General features: G+C 56.5%; 1 protein-coding gene across 4 annotated transcripts; it reads left to right on the plus strand.

Moving 5' to 3' along the window:
• Nucleotides 1-10268: 10268 nt before the first annotated feature.
• Nucleotides 10269-21463, plus strand: PTBP1 (polypyrimidine tract binding protein 1). 4 transcript variants are annotated; one of them, XM_037504916.2, is made up of 15 exons: nt 10269-10378; nt 12978-13008; nt 16115-16190; nt 16483-16655; nt 16733-16879; nt 16967-17137; nt 17224-17334; nt 17409-17583; nt 17877-17954; nt 18582-18730; nt 19895-19928; nt 20361-20453; nt 20540-20756; nt 20991-21068; nt 21155-21463. In XM_037504916.2, exons 1-15 carry the CDS (start codon nt 10371-10373, stop codon nt 21285-21287), a joined length of 1674 nt encoding a protein of 557 aa, XP_037360813.1. In that variant the 5' UTR covers nt 10269-10370; the 3' UTR covers nt 21288-21463. The 4 variants fall into 4 exon arrangements, with proteins under 4 accessions (XP_037360813.1, XP_037360814.1, XP_054548991.1 ...); XM_054693016.1 differs by lacking the exon at nt 10269-10378 and adding an exon at nt 11539-11612; XM_037504918.2 differs by lacking the exon at nt 10269-10378 and adding an exon at nt 11619-12198.
• Nucleotides 21464-21764: the final 301 nt, after the last annotated feature.

Raw genomic sequence — 21764 nt, forward strand, 5'->3', positions numbered from 1 at the left:
GTGGGGGTGGGGGTGGGCCTTGAACACTGGGGGGCCCAGGGACAGAAAAGTGGATCGTGGAGGGAATGAGCTGTCACTTGTTTGGGGAGATGACTTCGTTCCAAGGATGGGCAGGTGGGGCTGGCGGCACAGCTCCAGGCGTGTTCTGAGGCCTCTGAGTGGGGCTCTGAAGAATGGCTAGAGGGTACATTTTATGTGTATTTTTATCATAATTTTTATTACTTTTTTTTATGTTTATTTATTTATACAAGCACTGGGTACAGTCAGAAGCGTGGGAGGTTGAGAGAATTCACCAGAGCCAGAGCGGGGAGCAGAGCAGGCAGAAGGACCGAAGTACACTGCTGAGGGGAGCAGCGGGTGGCAGGAGAGGTCTGTGCGCCATGTGGGACCCTCGCCTCACTGGCAGCCGGGGCCGGGGTTCGAACCACCACTGCAGAGGCTGCGGGCAGCTTTGCAGCACAGCCCTCAACCGCTGTGCCACCAGGGGAGGCCCTATCATAATTTTTAAAATTATGTTTCAGAATACATTTTTTAAAAAAACTTATTTATGCATACAAGAGTTAGGGTGTAAGCCAGAGGTGTGTATGTGTGTGGGGGTGTGTGTGAGAGGATTCACCAGAGACAGAGTGGGGAGCAGAACAGGCAGATCTATTGAAATACACTGCTGAGGGGAGCAGCAGGCAAGACAGGAGAGGTCTGCTGCACCATGTGGGTAACTCCCTGGCCGGGGATCGAACTCCTGCTGCAGAGGCTGCTGATAGCTTCATAGGTTGTGTCTTAACCCCTTGCGCCACCAGGGAGGCCCTCAGAAGAAATTTGAAGAGAAGGAATGAGCAATGAGAATATTCTTAAAAGGAAACTGTCTCACTTTGCTTAACAAAACAAAGCTACAAAGTAAGGAAGGATTAAATACCCCAGGACTGACTGCCCAGGAGGTAGAGGAAACCTAAGACTAACCTCACTTCCCTGCTCCCCCAACCCCATGCCTTTGGGTGTTTGCTTTCTCCTTTGCCCTCAACTCTGTTTTTAACTTCTGCATAGCCAGGGAGACAGGAGCTTGTTTTTCAGTGTGTGGAGGAAAAATGGATACAAAAGGCCCCAGGACAATTTAGCAGGCGAGGATGGAAGCTCTGTAACAGTTTATACAATTAAAAACACTGTATTATCCTCGCAGGGTCTGGGTTGAATTGTGCCTTGGAAAACGCCTGGAAGCACACAGTGAGCTTGGAAGCACCAGTATCCAAGGAGCAGGAGAGGGGGGCATTCCAGGTTCATTTTTATTCTTCTAAGGTTGTGTGAATTTGTTATAATTGTTAGTAATTTTTTAGTCACCATGTAGAAAATATTAGCATAACTCCAATAATAGGCACGTATAAATGTGTATACTACACTGTGTGTGCATGGATATGCGTATATGTGTGTGTGCACACGTATATATACACACGTGTGTATATGTACATGCATGTATTTTCGTTGATGATAAATAAATATTGGAAATGTTTATGATGTTAAAGGTAGTTATTACTGGCCTAGGGGGTTACAGGTAAGGTTTATTTTTCTTCTATGTGGTTATTTAATTGTAAAAATGATCATTTAACATATAAATTTTAAGGTCAGTAAGAAAAAATATGCACAAAAGCCTCAAGGATAAAAAGAAGCCTCATCTCCATCAGCAGTCACCCCTTCCCTGGCTCCTGGTACCCTGAACCCGCTCTCTGTGGCTGGGCCTGTTCTGGAAATTTCTCACCAGTGGACTCACACTGCGTGGCCCTCGTGTGTCTGGCTTCTCTCCCTGAGCTTCCGAGTGTTAGAGCTGCCCCCTCTTCATGGCCAGTGGTGCTCCTGAGTGGGGGGACATGCTGGGTGTGTCCTTTCATCCATGCATGGACACAGGTGTTTCCATTTTTTGGCTGGCGTGGGCCGTGCGTGGACACACAGTAGGTCAGCATTTCCCTTGGAGTGTGGGTCCCAGGAGCGGAGTGGCTGGGTCATTCTAAAACTCTCTTTACTTCGTGAAGAAACTGCCACTGTCTGCCAGAGGCTGCCCCACCTCACATCCTAGGTCCAGCCTCTGAGCTTCCCTCCCCAGCAGGTGGTGAGGACACCTTCAGGCCTTTAGTCTCGCAGGCGAGGCCTGCCCCTGTGGCTTGGGTGCGCACCCCGGGTGACGCAGGACGCTGAAGACCCTTCCAGGGGCCGGGTCATGGTTCGCCTTTGCAGAGATGTCTACTGAGAACTGCAGAGGGATTTGGAGCCGCAGCCCACCCATTCCATCCCATCTCTCCCCTGCCCCCAGGGTCTCCAGCAGGACAGGTCTTCCTTTTGGCCCCTCTTTGGACAAGAACCTGAACAGTTACGTCCAGAGTTGGCCCATCAGACTGAGAACAGCTGCGCTCTAGGGAGGGGCAGCTTCTGCCACCATGAAGGCGCCAGCCACCAGCAGTGAGTTCGGGCCCTGTCCCCAAGGTGGGTTGTCAGGAGACTGGCCTCGCAGCAGCCCTGAAGCCACCCAAGCTGGCTGTTGTGACACAAGATCAAGTGTCCCTTTCCCGCTATAAACTATTGATGTCGTGATGCCGCCTGCCAGGTCTCCAGTGTCACTTGCTATGAAACCCGAGGGCTGCTTTTCCTTCTCTCCTGGACCTGGGGGCGGGGGGGGGGGACAGTGGGGGAAGGATGGTGTTTGTGCGTGCAGGAGTGTGGAGTCCTTTCTCTGTGCCTGGATCCTTCCAGAATGAGCTTGTTACTAGGGTCCAAGGCCGCCTCTGGGAAGTACAGCCACACCAGGACCTGGGGGCTTCACACTCCCTAATTCAGCTGACCTTCAAGGAGAGAATTGTTCTCTGGGGGGCTGTCCCAAGCACTGGGGGGTGTCCAGCAGAATCCCTGACCCACCCATGAGATGCCAAGAGCACCCCCGGTGTGACAACCACAGCTCCCCTCACCATCACGAGTGTCCTGGGGGCAGAGGGCCTGTGAGAGGCTGCTCTGCTGTGGCAGATGCCAGGCGGCCTTACACCTGTCAGAGATAAAAAAACAAGGTCTGGACTCGGCAGCCCAAGAGGGTCACGCTGGGCCAGGGAGGGTCGGGGTCTCCACCCTTGGCCTGTGGCCCCCTCTGTGGCTCCACCTGGGACTGCAGGGCCCCTGTTGGCCCACCCCGCAGGTGCTCACAGCCAGTGACCCTGTGGACAGACAGGCAGCCAGTGACAGATGGCCGTGCGATCAGTTACAGCGGGCTCATGTTGCCCTCCTATCGAGACATCTTCCTTTTCATAAATTTTGCAAGGCCAGGGAAGTAAGCCGGCTCGCTCCCGTCACTACGCAACGGTGCCCGAGGCCTGGGCAAGTCTCAGTCGCTCTGCCTGCCCAGACATCCTTGTTCTCCAGGCAGAACTAGCTTCCTGGGGCAGCCGAACCAAGAGCCACAGACACGGTGACTTAAAACAACACAAATTCATTCTCTCCCAGTTCTGGGGCCAGAATTCCCAGGTCAGGATGTCGGCTGGCTGGTTCCTTCAGGAGGGCCCAGGGAGAGGCCTTCTGGGGCAGCCTGGAACCTCATCGTCCTTGGTCCTTGGGCTTGTGGCCGGGTGACCTCTATGCTGTCGTCACACCGACTCAAAATTCTCTTCTGAGGACAGGGTCTTGCGTAAGGACCCCATGACTCCAGGGTGGCCTCATCTGAACTAATCCATCTGCAAAGTCCCTGTTTCCAAAAGGTCACGCCCTTGGGTATCAGGGTCAGGACATGGACACAGCTCTGAGGAGACACAACGCAACACGCTAGTGGGTGCTTCCCGTCCCTCTTCGTGCTCTAGGCCCAGCTCGCCACACGGCCAGCCCTCCCTGCTCAGATGAAGTATGTTTTCTTCAGAGAGGCCTCCCAGGCACTCCCAGACCCGTCCTGCCTCTCTCTGTCCCTGTGACTGTTTCCTACAAGCCCGCAACAGCTCCCGATGGTTGCTGCCCTAGTTTACGTAGTTATCTTCTGAGCTCCCACGTGCCCCACAGCCTGAGTCTCCACCACTTGATAGAAAGAGCCATGGCCCAAGCCTGTGTGGGTGCACTGGGGCCCTTCCCAAGAGAGCGGAGGAGGAAGCTCGCAGCACCCAAGCCCGAGCATCCCTGGGCCAGAGGGGCCGTCAGCTTCAGAGGGCCAGCCGGGTGTTCAGCGGGGAGCCCTGACGTGACGGGATGAGGACACGTCCCCTCCGAGGTCTTCCCCCCAAACCCACCGCCCAGTCTGACCGTGAGAAAAACACCAGGAGGGCCTCCCTGGTGGCGCAAGGGGTTAAGCACCGCACTATGAAGCAATCCATCTGCACGCAGCCTCTGCAGCTCGAGTTCGATCCCCGGCCAGGGAGCAACCCACATGGCGCAGCAGACCTCTCCTGTCTCCCCACTGCTCCCCTCAGCAGTGGATTTCAGTCAGGCTGCCTGTTCTGTTCCCCACTCTGTCTCTGGTGAATCCTCTCACCCCTGCAACTCTGGCGTGCACCCCAGCTCTTACATGCATAAATAAATAAATCTTTAAAAAAAAAGAAAGAAAAAAAAAAAAACACCAGGAAACCCAGACCAGGGTGGTCCCGTAGGACACCGGGCCAGGGCCCCTTATAACTGCTTGGGCATCAGAGCATGGGACAGGGGGAGACCGCCTCAGCCCCAAGGGCCTCAGTATCTCGTGGAGCCCTGCTGGCCCCGGACAGGGGAGCACCCAGGGGAAGCTGGATATTCAGCAGCAGAGGCACTCGTGGCAAGGACGCAACGGACCAGCTGTAGGACCATAACTGATACTGCTGATGTGGGAGAGTTTGGTGCTTCCTGAAGAGGCCAAACATCAAATGAGCCTGAGAAGCAATACCTATCCATTTTGGGCTCGTTGTATGGCCCCCAAAATGTTGCAGCCCTGACCCTGGTAACTCAGAATGCTGGAAGTAGGGTCGTGCAGGTATACTTAGAGATCACTCTGGGGAGGGTGGCCCTAATGCAGCATGATAATGTCCTATGAAAGGGGACACCGGATGCAGACACCCACGCAGGAGAGATGCTGTAGAGAGACAGGGAGCAGAGGGCCATCTTTGTGCCCAGAAGGGGGGCATCAGAAGGAACCATCCTGCCAGCTCCTTGATTGTGGACTTCTGGCCTCCAGCACTGGGGAGAAGAAATGGCTGCTATTTCAGCTTCCTGTTTGTAGTACTTTGTTGCAAGAGTCCTAGAAAAACAATACAGTATTTATCCAAAAGAAATGAAAATAGGGGCCTCCCAGGCCTAGGGGTTAAGTCTCAGCACTATCACCTCCGCGGCCTGAGTTGGATCCCCGGCCAGGGAGCTACCCACAGGGCGCAGCAGGCCTCTCCTGCCTCACCCACTGCTCCCCTCAGCATTTCAGTAGATCCGCCTGTTCTGCTCCCCATTTTGTCTCTGGTGAACACTCGTACCCCCCCTACCTCTGGCCTGCACCCCAGCTCTTCTACACAAAAATAAATTAACAAGAAAGAAAGAAAGAAAGAGAGAAAGAAAGAGAGAGAGAAAGAGAGAGAGAAAGAGAGAGAGAAAGAGAGAGAGAAAGAGAGAAATGAAAATGTATTTCCACACACATGTCCACAGCAGCAGCGTTCACGAGAGGGGAAAAGTCAGACCTGCCCAGCATCCACCCACAGGTGCAGAGAGACACAGGTATCCCCTACACGGGAATATCACTGGCCATGGAAGGGGGACACTGACACTACCAACCCAGAGCACTTTACAAAGAAAACACATGTTGAGTCCTCACAGCTAGAGGACAACTGCAGGTCCTCCAGCAGCCCCCGACTTCCCTTCTCAGCCTATTCTCACTGCCTGCAGCTGGGCCTGCCCTGCACGACTCTTGTCAGTGGCCTCACACCGCGTGGCCTCGGGTGTCTGGCTTCTCCCCCTGAGCATCTCTGTCCAGGGTCCCTTCCTGGCCAGTGGCGTTCTCAGTGTGTGAATCAATTTTTAACTCCATTCATGTGCCAGGAACATGCAGGTTGCTTCCGCCTGTGGCTACTATGTGTAATTATGTTATAGACGTTAATTTCTCCTGGATACATATCTAGGTGTGGAATTGCTGGGTCAGGTGGTGACTCTGCTGAACGTTTTGGGGAGAGGCTGGGCCTCTGCCTCACCGGGGACACCAGCTCCGGGAGTCCCCCACAGGGGAGGTCGGCTGGGTTCCAACCCAGTAGGGTTCTCACAAACCCAGATCTCAGGCTGCCTGCTTCACCTCTCTGGATTTGGGGAAAAGAAATGAAAGTATGTCCTACTCGGAAGATTAAAGAGTTAAAGCAGAAAAGTGTTTCGGACGGTGCCCCACCCAAGCTGAGCTTCCAGGCTTAGATTGGGCGGGGGCGGGGTGGAGAGGCAGCTCAAACTCCGGCTAAGCTAGGAAGAGGGTGGGTTCCTGGGGGGGAAGGGCAAGAGAGCGGGTTAGGGCAGAGGCTGGGGAATGTGCTTGTTGACCAGAGGGCCTGGAGCTGGAGGAGGGGAGAGGCTGAGTTCCTAGAATGGGGGTGAGAAGATCCTTGAGAGGCGACCCTGATTACTCAGAATCAGAACACTGGGGACACCTCCCCCTGCCCCATTGCAGATACGGGGATCTCTCTAGGGGCTGGGCAGGGCCCAGTAGGGGTGAAGACCAGCTCTGAGTCTCCTGGACACACCGGGAACCTTGAGGCTGGAGAGCAGCTGGATAGGACAGGAGGGAATTCTCAGGCCAAAGGAAGGCATCTCAGCTCTGATCCTGTGTTCCTCCAGGTCTCCGGTTTGGGGGAGGCTGTAGGGGGTTCCAGCTTCTAGGAGTAGGGGTAACCGCTTTGAACCCCTCCTGCCTCAGTACAATAGAAATCTGAAAAATGTGCTGGAGAGGCTCAGAGGAAGGCAGGTTGCTCCACAACTTGCCTGGGGCCTCCCCTCACCCCCTAGGCCTTTGTAATCAAGTCAATGAATAAACAAAGTCATGAATAAACGTTCTAAAACTATTAAGCTACTTATTTTGAAATCTGCTGGAATGATCTCTGGCAAGGTAGGGCTGGCTTAGCCGTGCCCTTTCCTCTAGACAAAGGGGTAAACTAAGGCAGGCACCTCTCCCTGCACAGGGCCTGGGATGCAGACCCATATCCCACTCAACTGAGCCTGGCATGCACCCACCTCCTTTCCCGCTCCAGAGTATCATTTTCAAAATTCTCAGACAAAAGCAAGGTAAACAAAGGTCCATGTTCACCCTAAATCATTAATGAGGGCAACAGCTGGCAAGGCTGGGAAGGGAGAAAGCTGAGAAAGACTGGAGAGTAAGGCCTGCTCCTAAACCAGCCCAGTGCATGGACTGAACTTGCAAATGCTGGAACCCTTGGTAACCAAGCCCCCTCCAGGTGGCCGCCAAGGTCTGGGGGGCTACCCTGGACAAGGTCCCTGCTACCCCGAGGAAGGCTCTGCCCAGAGGCTTTGGTCACTGGGTCCAAGCTTTAGATGGTTTAGTGAGTTGGCTGGTGGCCCCCAAGTCATACCCTCTAGAAGCCCTAATCCCCAAAGCTTTGATCATGACCTTATTTGGAAAATGGGTCTTTGCAGATGTGATTAGGATTTTAAGATGAGATCATCCTGAATTATCTTGATGGGCCTAAATCAAGGACAAGTGTCCATGTAAAAGACATGCCGAGGAGCAACAGAATTAGGGAAAAGACAGCCATGTGAAGACAGAGGCAGAGTGGTGATTGGGGTGATGTGGACACAGGCCAAGGATGCCTGGAGCCTTAGAAGCCAAAGAGGAGGTTACAACCCTCTCCTGGAAACTCTGGAGGGAGCATGGCCTGCAACATCTTGATTTCAGACTTCTGGTCTCCAGAAGTGGATACATTGTGTTGTCTTATACCTCCCAGCACTTTTAAGGGTGATTATCAGCATGAATTCTGATAGGGAAGAGGCTGGCTCCAGCCTCTTCACCATGGAGACCTCAGTGTCCAGCAAGACTGAGACAGAATATTATTTCATGTCAGCTGAGGTCACCTGTCTGTGGACTCTTGGATACCGTGCTTTGTGTTCTAACACTGGCCTGACCACAAATTTATACCAAGTAGGATGGGGTAAATGACAGACATTAAGTTACCAGGAGATATCCTGGAAGGCAGTTGTGAGAGGGGGACCTTTGTGGAAAGGCTCTGAGGCAGAGGTGGGAGAAGGGAGTCCAGTAGGTTTAGAGAAGAACCTTCCAGATGGGAACAGCCGTGTAATGGCTGAGAAACCAGACAGATGGCCTATGGTGAGGGCTCTGCTGAGCTGTAAGGTAGACATGACTTTTTAGTTCGAGCATGACTGGCCGCAGTCATAAGTCGGTTGTTTTTTAAAGATTTATTTTATTATGCATATAAGAACTGGGGTGCAGGCCAAAGATGTGGGGGAATGAGAGGATTCACCAGAGACAGAGTGGGATGCAGAACAGGCAGACTGACTGAAACACTGCTGAGGGGAGCAGCGGGCAAGACAAGAGAGGCCTGCTGCGCCATGTGGGTCACCTCCCTGGCCAGGGATCGAACCTGTGCCGCTGTGGCTGGCGATAGCTTGATAGTGCTGAGACTTTAACCCTGCGCCACCAGGGAAGCCTGAAGTGGGTTTTAAGACTATTGGATTCTGTAGACTGGTGGTAGTCTCCACCTCCTCTCCCTGCCCCCCCCCCGGGCATTCGTGTGACTCTCCCTTGTGCCCCCCCAACCCCAATACCACCACCACACTGTCAAGGCTGCCTGTACCCTGGCAAAAGTCACCATCCAGCCAAGATGAGCAACCACCTTGGTGGGCCCCAGCCCAGAGGGAGGGTGAGCATCCTGACCAGAATATGTTAGGAATTCTTCTAAATCCACCCGGACATTCCTGATAAGCTGTTTGGGTCTTCAGATGGTCTTAGGCCTGAGAGTCAGGGCCAAAGGATAGATGGGAGGGAGGCAGGCTCTGTAGAAATCTGCACTGCCCTAATCCTGGAGCGCTCAAAACAGGGTCTGCATCTAGGCCCCGTGGCCCTGAAACTGATACAGTTGCCAGGACTCCATTGTAGTAGTAAAAGTTGCAAAGTAAAACCAAGCTGAGCAGGCTGTGGGTGCGCTGCACTGGCCTCTGCTTGCTTTAGGTAAACGATGTCACTTCTCCTCCTATATCCTCGAGCCAATTAAAAATTCCCTTTTAGCATGGCTGTATAGCAAACAATAATCACAACAATTTCTTCTATTTATTCAGCATCTACTTGTAACAGAACCGCACCAGGCACCAAGCCCAACCCGAGCAGCCTCCCTGGCTCTGGCCGCTCTGATTCCCTCTGGCAGCCTGGACAGTCTTCCCGCCCAACTAGCCTCGGTTTCCTGTCGCTTCTCCGATGGGCGCCCCTGTCACCCATGAACTATTCAACTCTCCCTGGAATCAGTGTTTTTGGGGATATGGTAAGGTGTTTTGTAGCTGAGATGGCCATGTACCCCGGGTTCGAAAGTTCTGTGACGGCGGGATTCTGCTCTATGCGCCCCAGGGCCTCAGTTTCCCAGTGTGTAGGGCGGGAGGCGGGCAGCTCGCCGAGCTCCTGGGCCTCCGTTTCCCCAGCCCCACGGCCAGGAGAGAACCGCAGGCAGACTTCGCTGCTCTGGGGCGAATACAGCAGGGGCGGAAGCGATCCCTGCCCACAGAGCGCCCACCGGCCCGGTGGCCGGCAGGGGCTGGCGCTCCGGCGCGTCTGGAAGGCCCTCCATTGCCGCCACCACCCCTCGCACTAACCCAGGAATCATGTCTCGGTTTGAATCAGACTTTTCAGCCACGTGCCCAGAAGCAAGATGGAATCTCGTAGGTTCCCTGCCCTCCTCCAAGATGGCGGCGCGCCCCCCCTTTGACCTCACGCCCGAGATGGACGGCCCCTGCCCGTTTGCAAGATGGAGGCAGCCTGGGGGGAATCACTCTTCCCGCCGCCTGACTCGCCACGTACCCACTCTCAAGATGGCGTCTCCCGCAAAGTCCCACTCAGGAGGGCAACTCGCTCACTGGCCCAGGCGCCATCACATGGCCCCACCACTTCTCCCCTCCCCAGCCTCCGAGGGCCCTTTCCGCCTTGAACCTTGACGGACTGCCACCTCCTCCAGTGGCTGCCTGCCGTTCCTCTTGGCCCCACCCCGAGCGGCCTCCTAGCCATTGGTAGGCGCTGCTGAAGTCCCGCAGCGCTCGCCCCGCCCCCCTCCGCGGCGGGAGCCAATGGGAAGAGCGCGCGGGGGACGTGTTCGGGCGTCTCCGCCATTTTGTGAGTCTATAACTCGGAGCCGTTGGGTCGGTTTCTGCTATTCCGGCGCCTCCACTCCGTCCCCAGCGGGTCTCCTCTGTGTGCAATGGACGGGTGAGTCGCGTCTGGCGGCGCTTCCCACCGCCCTCTCCACACTCCAGTCCATCCCCTCCCGCCACCCACGCTCCCCGGGGGCGCCGACCCCCTCGCCGCTCTGCTCCGGGCCCCGGCGCCGCAGGGCCCTGTGCCGTGGGCGGCGCGCCTCCCGGGGCCTAGGCGGCCCGAGCGCGGCCCGCCGCCCCGCCGCCGTGGCCTCCGCGCGCCCGGGGCCCGAGCGCACGCAGCGGCTGCGCCGTCCGTCCCGCTTTCCGTCGGGGCCCCGCGCACGCGCCGTCGTTCGCTCGCCCCGCGTGGTCCTTCCGGCTGCCGGGGAGGCTCGGCGCGCCCCGCCGGGGCCCCGCGCGCGCGTGCGCAACCCTTGGCGCGCGGGCCGGTGCGCGTGCGCGGCCTTTCCCGCCGCGCGGACTCTGCCCCGGCCTCCCCCGCCTGCCGCGGCCCGGGCGCGGCCGCCAGCCGCCGCCCTCCTGCGCCCCCGCCCGCGCGGCCCACAAAGGCCGGCCCGCGCCTCGCCGCCACCCCCCGGGCTGGGAGGGGTCGGAGGCCGCTTTGTTCCCGGGCGCGGGCGGGGCTGCCGCCGGGCTTCCCGGCCGAGCGCGCCCTGCCGGGGCGCGGGTGCTGGGGCGGCGCGGGCGGGCCGGGCCCCGGCCCCGCTGCGTCTGTTGCACCCGGAGGCGACATTGTAGCCTCGCGCGGGTCCGGGGCTGCCGGCCCGACGGCGGTGGGCGCGCTCCGCCCCGCGGGAAAGCGAAACCAGCTTCAAACAGCGCTTTCTCATCTGGCGCGTTGGGCCTTTTTGTTTCGCTTTTCCCGTTGGGGAAGGAGGTGATCGGTCTTAAGAATGCGGGTTTGGCGGTTTGGAAGCCTAGTGCCTGTTGATCTTTTTTGATGTGGAGCTTTGAAAAAGCTCTTCCTACCCCCTCCCCCCCTCGTGGCCCCGGGGGTGTGGTTGGCGTGCCCGGAGGGGCGCGTGCCCTGGTGCTCCAGGTTGGAAACGAGAGGTGCTGGGCCGAGTAAAAGTCCGGCCTTTGAGAGCAGTTGCTGCCGGAGGAGGAACACGATGTTTGCCTGGTCTGCCTGTCGGTTTGACTTGAATAGGGCGCCCGCCCCGGAGATCATGCCCCCACCTTCCTAAGCTTTTTAGCCCAGGGTGAAAAGAAGCGGGTACTTCGTCAGCCGCTGGGGACGTCTGCACGGACGTGTTTTCTAGACTGCCAGCCAAGTGCTCCCGGTTTGTCTTCTCCTTAACTGACTTTGTTCAGGAATGTTGAGTCCCCTAGATGTGGTCTGGGGTGGGGATTTTTGTTGATGGCCTTGGTTGTTTCTAAGGCAGCCTGGCCTAGCCTTCGGGGAGCAGTTTCTGTTTGGCCAGCCTGTGGAAGCTCTGAAACCCTTTAAAGAAAGGCCATTTTATGTAAATCACTTCCTGTGTTTGAGGCTCTCCTTGGGAGTAGGAAGGGAAGTCTCTGGATTAGAGGTAGAGGAACTGCGTGCTTTTCATTCTTTTTTCCGAGTTTTCCCTCGGCTCAGTAAGCTTTAAAGAATGTTGATTCTGGCCTAAAACTTTTTTTTTTTTTTTCTGGTAACGATGAAGCAGAGCCCGTTACAGAGATACTGGTTAGGCTGGGTCAGAATTGGCAAGGACTAGGGACAGAACTGGGCGCCGTGCTTCTGGGTCCAGTCCTGGGTTTTGGAGCTGTGAGCCTGCAGAAGCAGAAGCGCTCTGAGAATAGAGTGGAAGCTGCTGGAGCCCCTCCGCCCTGGTCCTGTGACAGCATGGGAGACTGATCACAGAACCACCAGACCTTGGTGACCAGGTGACCGGGCTGGGGGGCGGAGTGCTACTAAGTTCCCTTCCTGGATAAATGTTCCCTGAGTCATGTAGGGCCTCGGCAGTTCATGGCTGCCACAGTGGGGCCTTGGAGACGTAATACTCTGCAGTGAGAGTGAGTTGTGGTCAAGGCTGAGGGGCTGCAGAACCTGGGGCAGCCGTGTCCTCTCCCTACCCTGCTTCCTGAGCTGGGTGAGGGGGAGGAGAAAGTCCAGTCACCAAGTAGGGTTGATGAGTAACTGGCTGGCTTGCTTAATTGTGCTAGTTTTATCTGATCATCTCAACTGCCCCTTCCTTGGCCAGAGTCTCCCATTCTTCAAACCTGGGTGTCTCCTGTGCGCGCACACACATACACACATACACACATACCCCACACCCCAACCTGGGAACCCGTGTTTGCCTTCTTTCTGCTCTTCTGGCTTCTCGAAGACTGTTCCCTGGGCATGTGCAGATTTTAGCAAACAGTACTTACACTGGCTTTGAAGGGAGTGTCTCTCTCTTTGACTCAGAGGAGCGCATGGGGGTAGTGCCTGGCAGCCTGCAGTATGTGAGGAGCAGGACAGTGAAAGTTCCTTTTCAGATAGGGATGAAGGTTGGGTGGCCCCTTCCCTGTCCCAAGCTCTCTAGTTAGGGCTCTGGGGGACGGGAGCTCCTGCACACCTGGTTCCCAGGCTTCGCGGCTCCTGGTATAGGCCGCCCCTGCCTCTCCTGCCTGCTGAAGTTGCCACATGCGTATCTGCTAACGTTCTCTTTTTCTCTCTACAGCATTGTCCCAGATATAGCAGTTGGTACCAAGGTAGGCATTTTTCATTTTATTTTTCACTGGGCTTCTCCGTTTCACACCACTGTGCTTCTTGTCCTCCTGCAGGAGTGCTGGTGCTCTCCTGCAGCCTCGTGCAGTTTGACTGGTGCGCTGGGGTCAGCAGGCTGGGAGTTTATAAACAACATGCATTTGACTAGTCTGCAGGCTGTGCTTCCAGCTCTGGGTTTGGTAGCCCATCAGCAGTTTGGTGCTCCCTCCCTGCCTTGAAATTCAGTTCAAGGCACGAGTGGGATTGCTTGCTGTTTTGGGTCAAGTGAATGTTTTGAGGTACCCTGGCTGTGATGTGGGAATGATGTCCTCATACCCATGACTTGCTCTGCAAATTCCTCGCATTTCCTGAGGGTGAAAGAAGGTGGAGGAGCTGCGGGTCCACAGTGCTGACCTCCTAGAGGGGAGGGGATTGATCTGCTGGTGCACTGGCAGGTGCTCTCACCCCACAGCATATGGATTGTGTGAAATTTCCCAGGCCCCTGGGCCCCTAGCCTGCCAGCTCTCCAGGAATTCTGTCTCCAGGGGAGACCTAGGTCCCGGGTTGATGGTAAGCCCTGCTGGGTAGTTGGCTGACGATGGTGTTACCTAAGCTGGCTTAGGACATGACTAGACTGTAGGGCTCCCTCCCCCAGACCTTGTTCCGGAGCCTACTGCAGGTGTCCAGTGTTTTCCTGAGCTGGCCACCATCTGGCCTCAGGTCGGTCTCCGATGGTACGGGCTGGGTTTCAGTTTTCCCCGGTGAATTCTTGTCTTGCGGACTGCCTGTCCAGGTCTGCTGTGGGAAAACCTGTTTGTTCAGTGGTGGGAGGAGGGAGAGGGACTTTCATCTGTAACAGTGGCAGAAAATGTCTGGCTTGCAAACAATCCTGCTTCTTCGGGATGGCAGCCTGAACAGCTCTTCAGCATCCCTTGCTTGAGCTGCCCTGCTGTCAGCATTCCCACAGGTCCTTTGCTTACAGAGTGAGACCTGTACCGGAGGTTCTGGCCGCCGTGCCTGAGAACAGCCCAGCTCTCCCTCCCATCAGTGGGCAGCACCAGGTGCCCACACACCCGACTCCCCAGCAGCAGCTCGTACTCGCGTATCAAGGTTTTGTTGACTGATGCTGCGCCACCCCGCCTGGTGTAAACTGCCCATCTCAGAACCCGCAGGAGACCTCGGCACCTGACCTCAGCACATGTGTGGCCCCCCTCCCCCCACTCTGCCCTACAGAGTGTTTGGTAGCCCACTATTCCTGGGCTACCTTGTGCTGGGGGTGGGGAGTCCCAGGCCATCCACCATAGACCATGATTGGGGCCAGGAGTCAGAAAGGGGCTTTCTGTGGTGTGGGCAGGTGGGCGTTGCCCACCTTTGTCAGTGGAAGGTTCTAGGGCTCATGTCCTACATGTGATTCACCCTTTGTTTGGGTCTAACCAGGGCCGTGGCCTCCACTGGTGAAGGGACCTCAGATAGCTGGGTAGGGAGTTTTCTTTGGAAAGTGAACTCAGTTTCCACAGGGCAGGGTCTGCATGAAAGATTTTTAACATTTTGCTTAATTTGTATCAGTTCCTAATCTTCCAAGCAGTGTGCTCTCTTCCTCAGAGCTGTAAAACACCTTTGTCAGGGTCTGAATTTAGCCTTACTCTTTGCAGCTTCCCCCCTGGTGCCCTGCCTTCCCTCTGCATATCCCAGCACAGCTTTGGCCCATGGGCTTTAGCAGATAGAGCTGGACCGTGGGTGTGGTAACATGGCCACAGCAGTGGCCCCAGTCAGGGAGCCCCAAGTGCCTCCATCAGTTGGACTGGTCACGAAAGTGACACTAATGGTGGTCCTTCCTGATGCCAGAGGCAGGCCAGCCAGCCAGTTAGGGAGGGCCCTGGGAGGCCCTGGCCCCCTTTTTTTTTTTTTAAAGATTTATTTATACAAGCACTGAGTACAGTCAGAAGCTCGGGAGGGTGAGAGAATTCACCAGAGCCAGATGGGGAACAGAACAGGCAGACTGACGAAGTACACTGCCGAGGGGAGCAGCGGGCGGCAGGAGAAGTCTGCACGCCATGTGGGACCCTCGCTGGCAGCTGGGGATCGAGCCGGCGCTGCAGAGGCTACGGGCAGCTTCTCAGCCCAGCGCTCAACTGCTGTGCCACCAGGGGAGGCCCCCTGGCCCCTTTCTTGGCACAAGTCTTGCACCACTCCTGGTGTTGGCACCCAGCATGACTGGGCATTCTGCAGCCAGCGGGGTGGGCTATGAGCAATATGTCCAGGCCCTTGAACCTGAGTGGCGTGTGACTGAGGACCATGGGCCCTCATAGCTATCCGGTTTCTCCCCCGAATAAAGTAGTTTGCCCAGTGGAATCTCACCCAGCAGGAGGGATGGCCACTGTCTCAGCCCAGGTTCAACGGGTTGTGATTCTAGGGAGTTGATTCAATTACTGCGAGAGTAATGAGTAAATAAATTGTTTTTCGAAAGAACGCAGACCAGTTAATCCCAGAGTGCCCCCCGCAGATGGGCAGCTCTGCCACATCCCTGAGACCTGCTCTCACTCCTCCCTCCTTGCTGAACAACACTGCCCACTCAGAAAAAGCTAGTGTTTCTTGCCACTGAAAGTGGGCCGAGGCCGAGGTTCGGGTTTCCTTGAACGACTGGAAAAGAAGACACTCTAGTTGAGTGAATGACTGCAGCATGACAAGGGGGCTTTGTTCCTGGTGGGGCCGAGACCATGCTACCGTCTTTGAAAGCACCCTGGAGGTCTGGGCAGGGCTACAACTGTGCTCCCAGGGCGGAGTGGGGTGCGGGGGGCTCAGCCTCAGTGGCTGATGGCACATGGCCATGGGCTTCTTTCTGTTAGGGCAGCTATAAAACAAGAGAAGGCCGAGTGTGGAAATGGGCGTGTTGTGCAGTGCCTGCAGCCCCTGCCCCTCCCTCCAAGCCCTACCTTGGGAGAAGTGGGGTTCACAGGTTTGGAAAGGCAGTGTCTTTGGTCAGGATCAGGGAGGGGTGGCTTCAGGTAGGTGTGGTGGCAGAAGCAGGCTGCAGTGATTACCTAGGGCTTTGGGGAGTGTCTGGTTTGTTCTACCTCCACTCTGGCTTCAGCTCTGTCTCCTTTCTTCCAGCGGGGATCTGACGAGCTTTTCTCTACCTGTGTAACTAACGGACCCTTTATCATGAGCAGCAACTCGGCTTCCGCAGGTAACTTCCACCATAGCCCACCAGTGCCCCGCAAGGCAGCGTTTCCTCTGTCCAGGGGCTTTATGTACACAGGGCTCTGGGGTGACTGGCTTGGCAGCTTGTACCTGGAGTCCAGGTTCACAGGCACCTGTGCTTCCTGGGAGCCTGAGGGGTGGCAGAGACAGACTGACTGGAGGTTCTGGCCTGGTCAAGCCCCCCCCCCCATGAAGGACAGACCAAACCTTGTTCTGAGGAGGCGCAGTCTCTTGTCTGGGAGCTGCTTTGTGTCATACAAATCCACAACACTTTTCAGCAAATGGAAATGACAGCAAGAAGTTCAAAGGTGACAACAGAAGTGCCGGCGTGCCCTCCAGAGTGATCCATATCCGGAAGCTCCCCAGCGACGTCACCGAGGGCGAGGTTATCTCTCTGGGACTGCCCTTCGGGAAAGTCACCAACCTCCTGATGCTGAAAGGAAAGAACCAGGTATGACCTACGCAGCGTCCCCCTGGGCTCCGCGACTTCTCTGAGGTCTGGGCCTGACTCATGCCCGGCTCCTGTAGGCCTTCATCGAGATGAACACGGAGGAGGCGGCCAACACCATGGTGAACTACTACACGTCTGTGACGCCCGTGCTGCGTGGCCAGCCCATTTACATCCAGTTCTCCAACCACAAGGAGCTCAAGACGGACAGCTCCCCCAACCAGGCGGTTCGTGGTCCCGCAGGTGGGCAGCGTGGGGCCTGTCATGGGCCTGTGGCCTCGGGGCTCATTGATTTGCCCTCCTTCCCCCCACAGCGAGCCCAGGCAGCCCTGCAGGCCGTGAACTCAGTCCAGTCTGGAAACCTGGCCCTGGCTGCCTCCGCTGCTGCAGTGGACGCTGGGATGGCGATGGCTGGCCAGAGCCCGGTGCTCAGGATCATCGTGGAGAACCTTTTCTACCCGGTGACCCTGGATGTGCTGCACCAGGTGAGATTTGCCCAGTCCAGGATCCTGTGTGCCAGGTAGGGGGCTTAGATCATAGCACAGGGTCTGACTGCCTGCTTTCTCTGCAGATCTTTTCTAAGTTTGGCACAGTTTTAAAAATCATCACTTTCACCAAGAACAACCAGTTCCAGGCATTGCTGCAGTATGCTGACCCTGTGAGCGCCCAACATGCCAAGCTGGTGAGTGGTCCCCAGTGCCCATCTGCCCACCCAGCCTGCAGGCTCCCGATGGCTCACAGTCCTCTTCCCCACAGTCTCTGGATGGGCAGAACATCTACAATGCCTGCTGCACTCTCCGCATTGACTTCTCCAAGCTCACCAGCCTCAATGTCAAGTATAACAATGATAAGAGTCGTGACTATACACGTCCAGACTTGCCATCTGGGGACAGCCAGCCCTCACTGGACCAGACTATGGCCGCAGCCTTTGGTAAGATGGCGTGAGGGCCCGCCACTGTGTGCGCGGGAGGTGAGGATGTAGCTCAGTCTCAGTTCCCAGGGCTCAGAATCCTGAGACACTGGCCCTGCACCCAGGGAGGTTGGTGCTTGTTTTTACCAGAGAAAGCCACAGCCCATGGTCAGCACAGCACTGGCCCAGTGTGCCCAGGACGGGAGGAGATACCCGGGCAGAGCCCACCCGTCGGGTCTGGGGTTGGCCCCCACCCAGCTCTTGCCCGAGGAGACGGTCTTGGGTGCGATGATTAGTGTCTCATTTATTTCTAGGTGCGCCTGGTATAATGTCAGCCTCTCCGTATGCAGGAGCTGGTTTCCCTCCCACCTTTGCAATTCCTCAAGCTGCAGGTATTCAAACACTTGACCTTGTCCCCATGGCAATGTGCATGCCCACACCTTTCCAGTAGCTCTGCTTCCATGGGCAGCGGTGTGGGCGCAGCACAGGGGTGCCCACCTTCCTGGGTGCGGGCCTCCATTCCCCAAGGAGGCCTAGACAGGGCAGTCAGGACAGGGCCAGAGAGCCCGCTGACCCCAAAGTCTCTGGTCTGGTTCCCTTCAAGCACCCTGGGCGAGGACGAGCGCACACAGTGGTTGGAGGGATCTGTCCCTAGTAGATGATATAAGTGGCCTGGTAAGCAGAGTGGCATGAGCCAGGGTGGCATCACCCAAGTGTCCCTCCTGGGGGCCAGGTGCCCACCCGCCTGATGGTCATGAGCCTGCTGCACCCCTCCTCGGGCGTGTCATCCGCATGGTGACTGGGCACCTGCATGCACGCACGGCCGCGCCCGTGGGGGCTGGAGCCTGCACCAAGGAGCCAGAGCTTTTGTGTTTGGCGCATGTAGACTGTCCAAACCCAGGCATCTGCCGTGAAAAGAGGATGGAGGACCAGCGGCGCCTCCTGCGTGTCTCCTGCATGTGCTCCTCTCACGGCGGAGAGCCGGCTTGCTCACCGCCTAATTACATCTTCCTCCCCAGGCCTCTCTGTTCCTAACGTGCACGGAGCCCTGGCCCCTCTGGCCATCCCATCGGCGGCGGCGGCGGCGGCAGCGGCGGGCAGGATCGCCATCCCAGGCCTGGCGGGGACAGGAAATTCTGTCCTGCTGGTCAGCAATCTCAACCCCGAGGTACGTTCTGTTCTTTAGGTACACGGCCTCCCCCTGTGCTCCCAGGACTTAGTGCAGACAAGAGCAGCGCCTCCAGCAGGTGGTCAGCAGGCCCAGCTCCCCCCAGTGCCGAGTCCTGGTGCGGTCCCCACTCTGTGCTGACCACCTCCTGTGACCTCCCTCCCACATGCTCCAGTCTCCTGTCTCCTAACATCATGATTGACATTCTCAATTCCGTAGTATTCAGAGTTGAAATATTTTTGACACGAGAAAGCAAACTTAAAGTTGGGAGCCAAATAAATCTTGGTCTAGAAGGCCCTCTGGGTGCCCCTGAGCCCGCTACCAGGGTCGCGGTTTCTGAAAGGAACCTGCCTGTGTCTCTGCCACCACATTGGGCCGGAGAGAACTTGGGTGAGATGATGGAGGCTCAAAATACTTAACTCTTGAAAGATGGGATGAACGTTGACTCAGCCTTGCAGACTGTTCTCTCCCTCGTCTCGTTCCTCCTGACTTCTGGGCTGAGGCGCCCTCCTGGCTGTCTCTTGAGTTTAGATTCTAGCAGAGCCCCTGAACTAACAGATTTCGGCTCCCGTTGCTTGTGTAATCGGTGTCCCAGCCCGTCTGCGGCAGTCAGTAGGAGACAATGTGGGGGGCGGGCCGGGGTCCCAGGCGGAGGCGGGGGGCTCCCGTGCGTAGCCCAGCGGGGTGCGAGGCCCGGGGCTGTTGTCTCCTGCTCACTGAGGAGGTGCTTTTCCTGCCTGTGTTCCGAGAGGCGGCCTGTAACTTGTGATTGTTAGATCTTGACTGATGGAACACTGCGTATTTTCTTATGTATTTACTGACCTGTGTTTTTTGCTACTTTTTCTTTTCTCCCCTTCCCCTTTCCCAATTTTTTTTTCTTGCCCTGATCCGGAATTTCTTTGCCAACTGACTGCACGGTACTTCTGCTTCCTGTTGTTGCTTGAAACAAAACAAAACCATAAATAAATAAAAACAAAATCCCCCCTCAAACCCTGCTCTCCGGAAACCAACCTGCCCTTGAATATTAACATCCTGACAACTTCATCATCCATCAACCACTGCACGCCGGGGGGCTGTCTTCCTCGTGGTGGACGATTGGCAACTCGCCCCCTGACCTCTCCCTTTCCCTGTCCCTCCGCTGCCTTGCTCTGCTGTCCTCTAAAGAGAGTCACACCCCAAAGCCTCTTTATTCTTTTCGGTATGTTATCATTCACACTTTTATTACCTTGTTTTCATTTAATTGCGGTTATTTTAACGCCCTGAGATGTACTATGAGTTTGTACTTTGGCATTCTGCCTCATTTTACATGGTTTGCCTTCGGTTTGCAAATTTTATTTTGAGCCTAGTCAAGCATGGTTTATCGCCCTGCATGCTTTTCGGAGAGTTCAGCGTGTTGGTAGCATGTAAAGCAATGGTTCTTTGGCCATTTACCTTTCCTGGATTTATGACTTCTTTGCTGAAGGTCGCTCTCCTGGTAACGCCCCCTGTGACTAGACGCAGGTCCCAGAGGCAGAATGAGCAAACCCTCAGGAAGAGCCAGCCTTGTGAGGGGTGTGCGGGTCTCGGGGCTGGCTGGGAGGCGGCAGCGGGCCCCCAGGTGGCTCAGTGCCCCTGTCCTGCGCTTTTGAAGGCGTTTACGGTGACGTGCAGCGTGTGAAGATCTTGTTCAATAAGAAGGAGAACGCCCTGGTGCAAATGGCTGATGGCAGCCAGGCCCAGCTGGGTAAGCAGGTGGGGTGGTCTGCGGGGGCGGAGGACCCCTGGGAAGGTGCTGCGGGCCCTCTCGTCAACGTGTGTTCCCCTCTCCAGCCATGAGCCACCTCAATGGGCACAAGCTGCATGGGAAGCCAGTGCGCATCACACTGTCCAAGCACCAGAACGTGCAGCTCCCCCGAGAGGGCCAGGAGGACCAGGGCCTCACCAAGGACTACGGCAACTCGCCCCTGCACCGCTTCAAGAAGCCTGGCTCCAAGAACTTCCAGAACATCTTCCCGCCCTCGGCCACCCTGCACCTCTCCAACATCCCGTATGCGCTGCCTGCTCGGGGCCCTGTGGCTTTGGTGGAGGCTTCCTGTCGGTCTTGCCCAGCTTGCTTTGTGTGGGACTTTTCTAGCAAGGAGACGGAGGGGGGGGGTGTTCGACAGTACAGATGAGGTCACTCTCAGCCTTTCCCCGGGACCTGGTTGCTCAAACCCTTCTGGAGGGAGTGGCCGTCAACTCCCACAGACCGGACAGCAACTCTGGCCTCCTCTCCCCGCAGGCCCTCCATATCTGAGGAGGACCTCAAGGTTCTCTTCTCCAGCAACGGTGGGATCGTCAAAGGGTTCAAGTTCTTCCAGTGAGTACAGCCCCCTTGCTCCCCTCGCCGCCCTGCCCGGCCCCGCCCTTCTCCAGGGCCCGCCCCCACCTCTGTCACTCTCGCAGGAAGGACCGCAAGATGGCGTTGATTCAGATGGGCTCCGTGGAGGAGGCCATCCAGGCCCTCATTGACCTGCACAACCACGACCTGGGCGAGAACCACCACCTGCGCGTGTCCTTCTCCAAGTCCACCATCTAGGCCGCCAGGACCAGCCTGCCGGCACCCGAGACACTTCCATCATTCCAGAAAAAAGCCACTTTAAAAAGCAGCTGAAGTGACCTTAAAAGACCAGAGATTTTATTTTTTTAAAGAGAAATCAGTTTACCTGTTTTTAAAAAAATTAAATCTAACTCACCTTGCTCACCTTGGGGAGATGGGTGCCAGCCTCAGGCTCTTGGTGACATGTGGACAGTTGGCCCTGCACTCCCTGGCCCTCTCGCCCGTGCCTTCTGGAGCCTGCGGGGTGGGCTCTCCCAGACCTCCACTCGGCTTCCTTGTGCCTTAAAACCCACTGCTCCGGCAGGGCTTCTCGTGGTAGCAAACGCGTAGGGGTTTGGGGGCCGAGGGGATGGGCCTCCCACGTGGGATCATGTGCCTGTCTGTGGCGGGAGGCCGACACCCTCAATCCGTTAATCAAGTGTGTGATTCTCCCCTCCCGGCCCCGGGCCAGACCCA

This window comes from Talpa occidentalis, unplaced genomic scaffold, assembly GCF_014898055.3.
Source record: "Talpa occidentalis isolate TD23 unplaced genomic scaffold, MPIMG_talOcc4v2.1 talOcc4.12, whole genome shotgun sequence".
In the NCBI taxonomy this organism is placed as follows: Eukaryota; Metazoa; Chordata; class Mammalia; order Eulipotyphla; family Talpidae; genus Talpa; species Talpa occidentalis.

Coding starts and splice junctions, on each gene's coding strand:
- PTBP1 (XM_037504916.2), top strand. Junction 16,880..16,966: donor ACAGCTCCCCCAACCAGGCG/GTTCGTGGTCCC, acceptor TTCCCCCCACAG/CGAGCCCAGGCAGCCCTGCA. Junction 21,069..21,154: donor AAAGGGTTCAAGTTCTTCCA/GTGAGTACAGCC, acceptor TCACTCTCGCAG/GAAGGACCGCAAGATGGCGT.